General features: G+C 27.6%; 1 protein-coding gene across 1 annotated transcript; it reads left to right on the top strand.

Moving 5' to 3' along the window:
- Nucleotides 1–215: 215 nt before the first annotated feature.
- LOC127277862 (uncharacterized) lies at nucleotides 216–1,541 on the top strand (the record flags this gene model as incomplete). Its single annotated transcript, XM_051299255.1, is given in 2 exon segments — nucleotides 216–426; nucleotides 1,450–1,541. Coding segments are annotated over 2 exon segments (229 nt in total), but the record flags the coding sequence as incomplete, so codon positions are not given.
- Nucleotides 1,542–3,335: the final 1,794 nt, after the last annotated feature.

The raw sequence follows: 3,335 nt of genomic DNA, 5'->3' as shown, positions 1-3,335 counted from the left end.
GCCACAGACCTGAAAAACCTGAGAATTGTCCCAATTTCTTCAGGATTTTCTTCGTTTCCCGGTTATGTCCCAGTTTTTCCGGTTTGTAGATACCCTGGCATTTTTTGTCTTAAATACCTAAAAACTCATTAAAAAAATTTTACACATGTGTCTGGAATTTAAAAAAAAATGGTCTGGAAAACCTCGAAAAATCATGGAATTTCAAAATCAGTGTTTCGTGGCATATTACATATACATATATACATTTTTTCATCTAGTGTCGCAAGCATTTAATCGGTGGAAGACGCTGATGACCGATTACGGAAAAGAAAGATGTAGACTGAAGGCCTACATTCGTTCTGGATCCGCAGCATCAAAAAGTCCCACAGTTGAATGGCCCTATTACAACGATATGAGTTTTCTAAAAGAAATTGTATATCACATGGGGTAATAATATAATTAACTAATTTAATTTACTTAAATATAATGTAATTTAAAAAATATTTCTAATTTTTAAGGTATCATTAATTTTTGCTTCCTCATAGGAAGCTTTATAGTGATGACAATTTTCGAACTTCCTAAAATCAATTCTTTCAACAAATTTTTAACTAATATAGTTATATTTCGACATGAGGAAGAAATGTCCGGATGTATGTGTGTGTGGATGTGTGTATGGCACCGTTCCTTGTGTACAAGTTATCTTAAACAAATTTTTATGGATCGCCCTGAAATTTTTCATGCTTACTCTACTCACTAATAACGAAAATCGGACACAAGGATTTCCGAAAATATCTACACAATTTTTTTAGGTCATTTTTTCAAAAATTCAAAAATACATTTTTTGACAAAAAAATTCTTTTTGCCATAAATTTCACTTTATGTATTAAAAAAACGAATACCTTTCATAAAGACGATTTTTTAACCTATAATAAGTTAATATTTTATTCAAATTAAAAGATGAAATCACTGTTATTAGTTTTTGAAAAAAATCAAATTTTTGTTTTTTTAATAGTTTTCTTTTCCTAATAAACATTTTAAAAAATTTCTTTGAAATTTACATTCCTTGGATGAAAACAAATTGATTGATTTATTTAAAGTATACTTTTTATTTAAAATTATAAAACTTATCGTTATTTTCAAATTTAACAAAATTTAAATTTTTCAAAACTCTTTTTTAAAGTAAAATTGTTCTTAATACTTAGTTTCTAATACTTTTTTTATCAGAAAAAGGATCATAATCTATGAGGAAGCATATAATGTTCGTGAAATGAACATGAAATTGTTTTATAAAAAGAACCCCCTTCTTGTTAACTTACGCATATAAGTGAAAAAGTTAATTTTTTGGTGCTCGAATACAAGTATTTCAAGTTAAAATTGTTAATAACTGGATTAAATACATGTAAAAAGTTCTTCAATAGCTCGTAATATACGTCTTAAAAGTAAAATAATATTTAAATAATTTTGTTTTAGTTACGTCGAAACTTTCAAAAGGCCACGTCCTCACCCTCAACAAGAAGAAATAGAAAAAGTTGTGGAAGAAGAAGGTGAAGAATTTGAAGAAGGTAATGATATTTCGCATACATATTATATTTGTTAAATTATTTTATATATATATATATATATATATATATGTCTAATGGCAGGTTCCACGACCAAATTTTTTTTTTCTTTTAAACGATGCTAATAGTGCCACATTAATAATCTATGCAACGATTATTGCAATAAAAATGTTTTTTAATATTAAAAAATTGATTCTTCTATATAAAGGTTCATTCCACGACCGAGAATCTACAATGATTTCCCCTCAAGCGCTTCCCCACCCTATAGCACTTGATACGCCCACCAGAAGTAACGACCAATAGTTAAAACAACCTTTTTATATAAAAACGGTCGTGGAACCTGGGAAGCGTAGAATTTCAGAAAAACTAGTTATATATTAAAATTTAACGTTTAAAGAATGTAAAATCAGTAAAGACAATTGTTAATTTCTTTTGTTTAAAACATTTATATATTCAAAATAAATTCCAGAAAATACGAAAACTAATCGTAGAGGAATTAATTGGTAGTGGAAAATACCACAATATATATCATCATTGAATACATTCTAAAAAGTATTAAATTATTTACGTATTTTATAAAAATAACTTTCCGACAATACAGAAAGTTAAAATATTTATAAAAAGCTCTTTAGTAGCTATTAAATTTCGTAATAACATGGAAGAAAAAATTGGTCGTGGAAAAACACTCGGTCGTGGAATCTGCCCCTATCGATATTTCATGATTAAAACATTTCAATAGGTGAAAAATAGTTTATGTATGTTTCAAACATTAATTTTAGACACACTGAAAGTTGCAATAGTTAAGAAAAACACTTCAGTAACTCTAAAGTAATGTTATATCATGCCAAAAAAAAAGGTCGTGGAAAAACAATCAGTCGTGGAATCTGCCACTATCGATATTTCATGATTAAAACATTTCAATAGGTGAAACATAGTTTTTGTATGTTTTAAAAAAATTATTTCAGACACACTGAAAGATGCAATAGTTAATAAAAACACTTCAGTAGCTCTAAAGTAATGTTTATTAATGCAAAAAAATTTGGTCGTGGAAAAACAGTTTGTCGTGGAATCAGCCACTATCGATATTTCATGATTAAAACATTTCAATAGGTGAAAAAAAGTTTATGTATGTTTTAAACATTAATTTAAAAAACACTGAAACTTTGAGTAGTTTAGAATAACACTTCAGTAGCACTAAAGTAATATTTATAATGCCAAAAAAATTGGTCGTGGAAAAACAATCGGTCGCGGAATCTGCCACTATCGATATTTCATGATTAAAAGTTTTGAATAGGTGAAAAATAGTTTATGTATGTTTTAAACATTAATTTCAAAAACACTGAAAGTTTGAGTAGTTTAGAATAACACTTCAGTAGCTCTAATGTAATATTTATAATGCCAAAAAAATTGGTCGTGGAAAAACAAGCGGTCGCGGAATCTGCCACTATCGATATTTAATGATTAAAACATTTCAATAGGTGAAAAATAGTTTATGTATGTTTTAAACATTAATTTCAGACACAGTGAAAGTTTAAATAGTTCAGAATACCACTTCAGTAGCTCTAAAGTAATGTTTATTAATGCAAAAAAAATTGGTCGTGGAAAAACAGTCTGTCGTGGAATCAGCCACTATCTATATTTCATAATTAAAACTTTTTAATAGGTGAAAAATAGTTTATGTATGTTTCAAACTTTAATTTTAGACACACTGAAAGTTAAAATAGTTCAGAATTACACTTCAGTAGCTCTAAAGTAATGTTATATCATGCCAAAAAAATAGGTCGTGGAAAAACAATC

The sequence above is a fragment of the Leptopilina boulardi genome, unplaced genomic scaffold, assembly GCF_019393585.1.
Source record: "Leptopilina boulardi isolate dan_hultmark-lab unplaced genomic scaffold, ZJU_Lbou_2.1 LbouV2_188, whole genome shotgun sequence".
In the NCBI taxonomy this organism is placed as follows: Eukaryota; Metazoa; Arthropoda; class Insecta; order Hymenoptera; family Figitidae; genus Leptopilina; species Leptopilina boulardi.
Note: the sequence above shows the minus strand (reverse complement) of the source record. Positions and strands in the feature narration are given on the sequence as shown.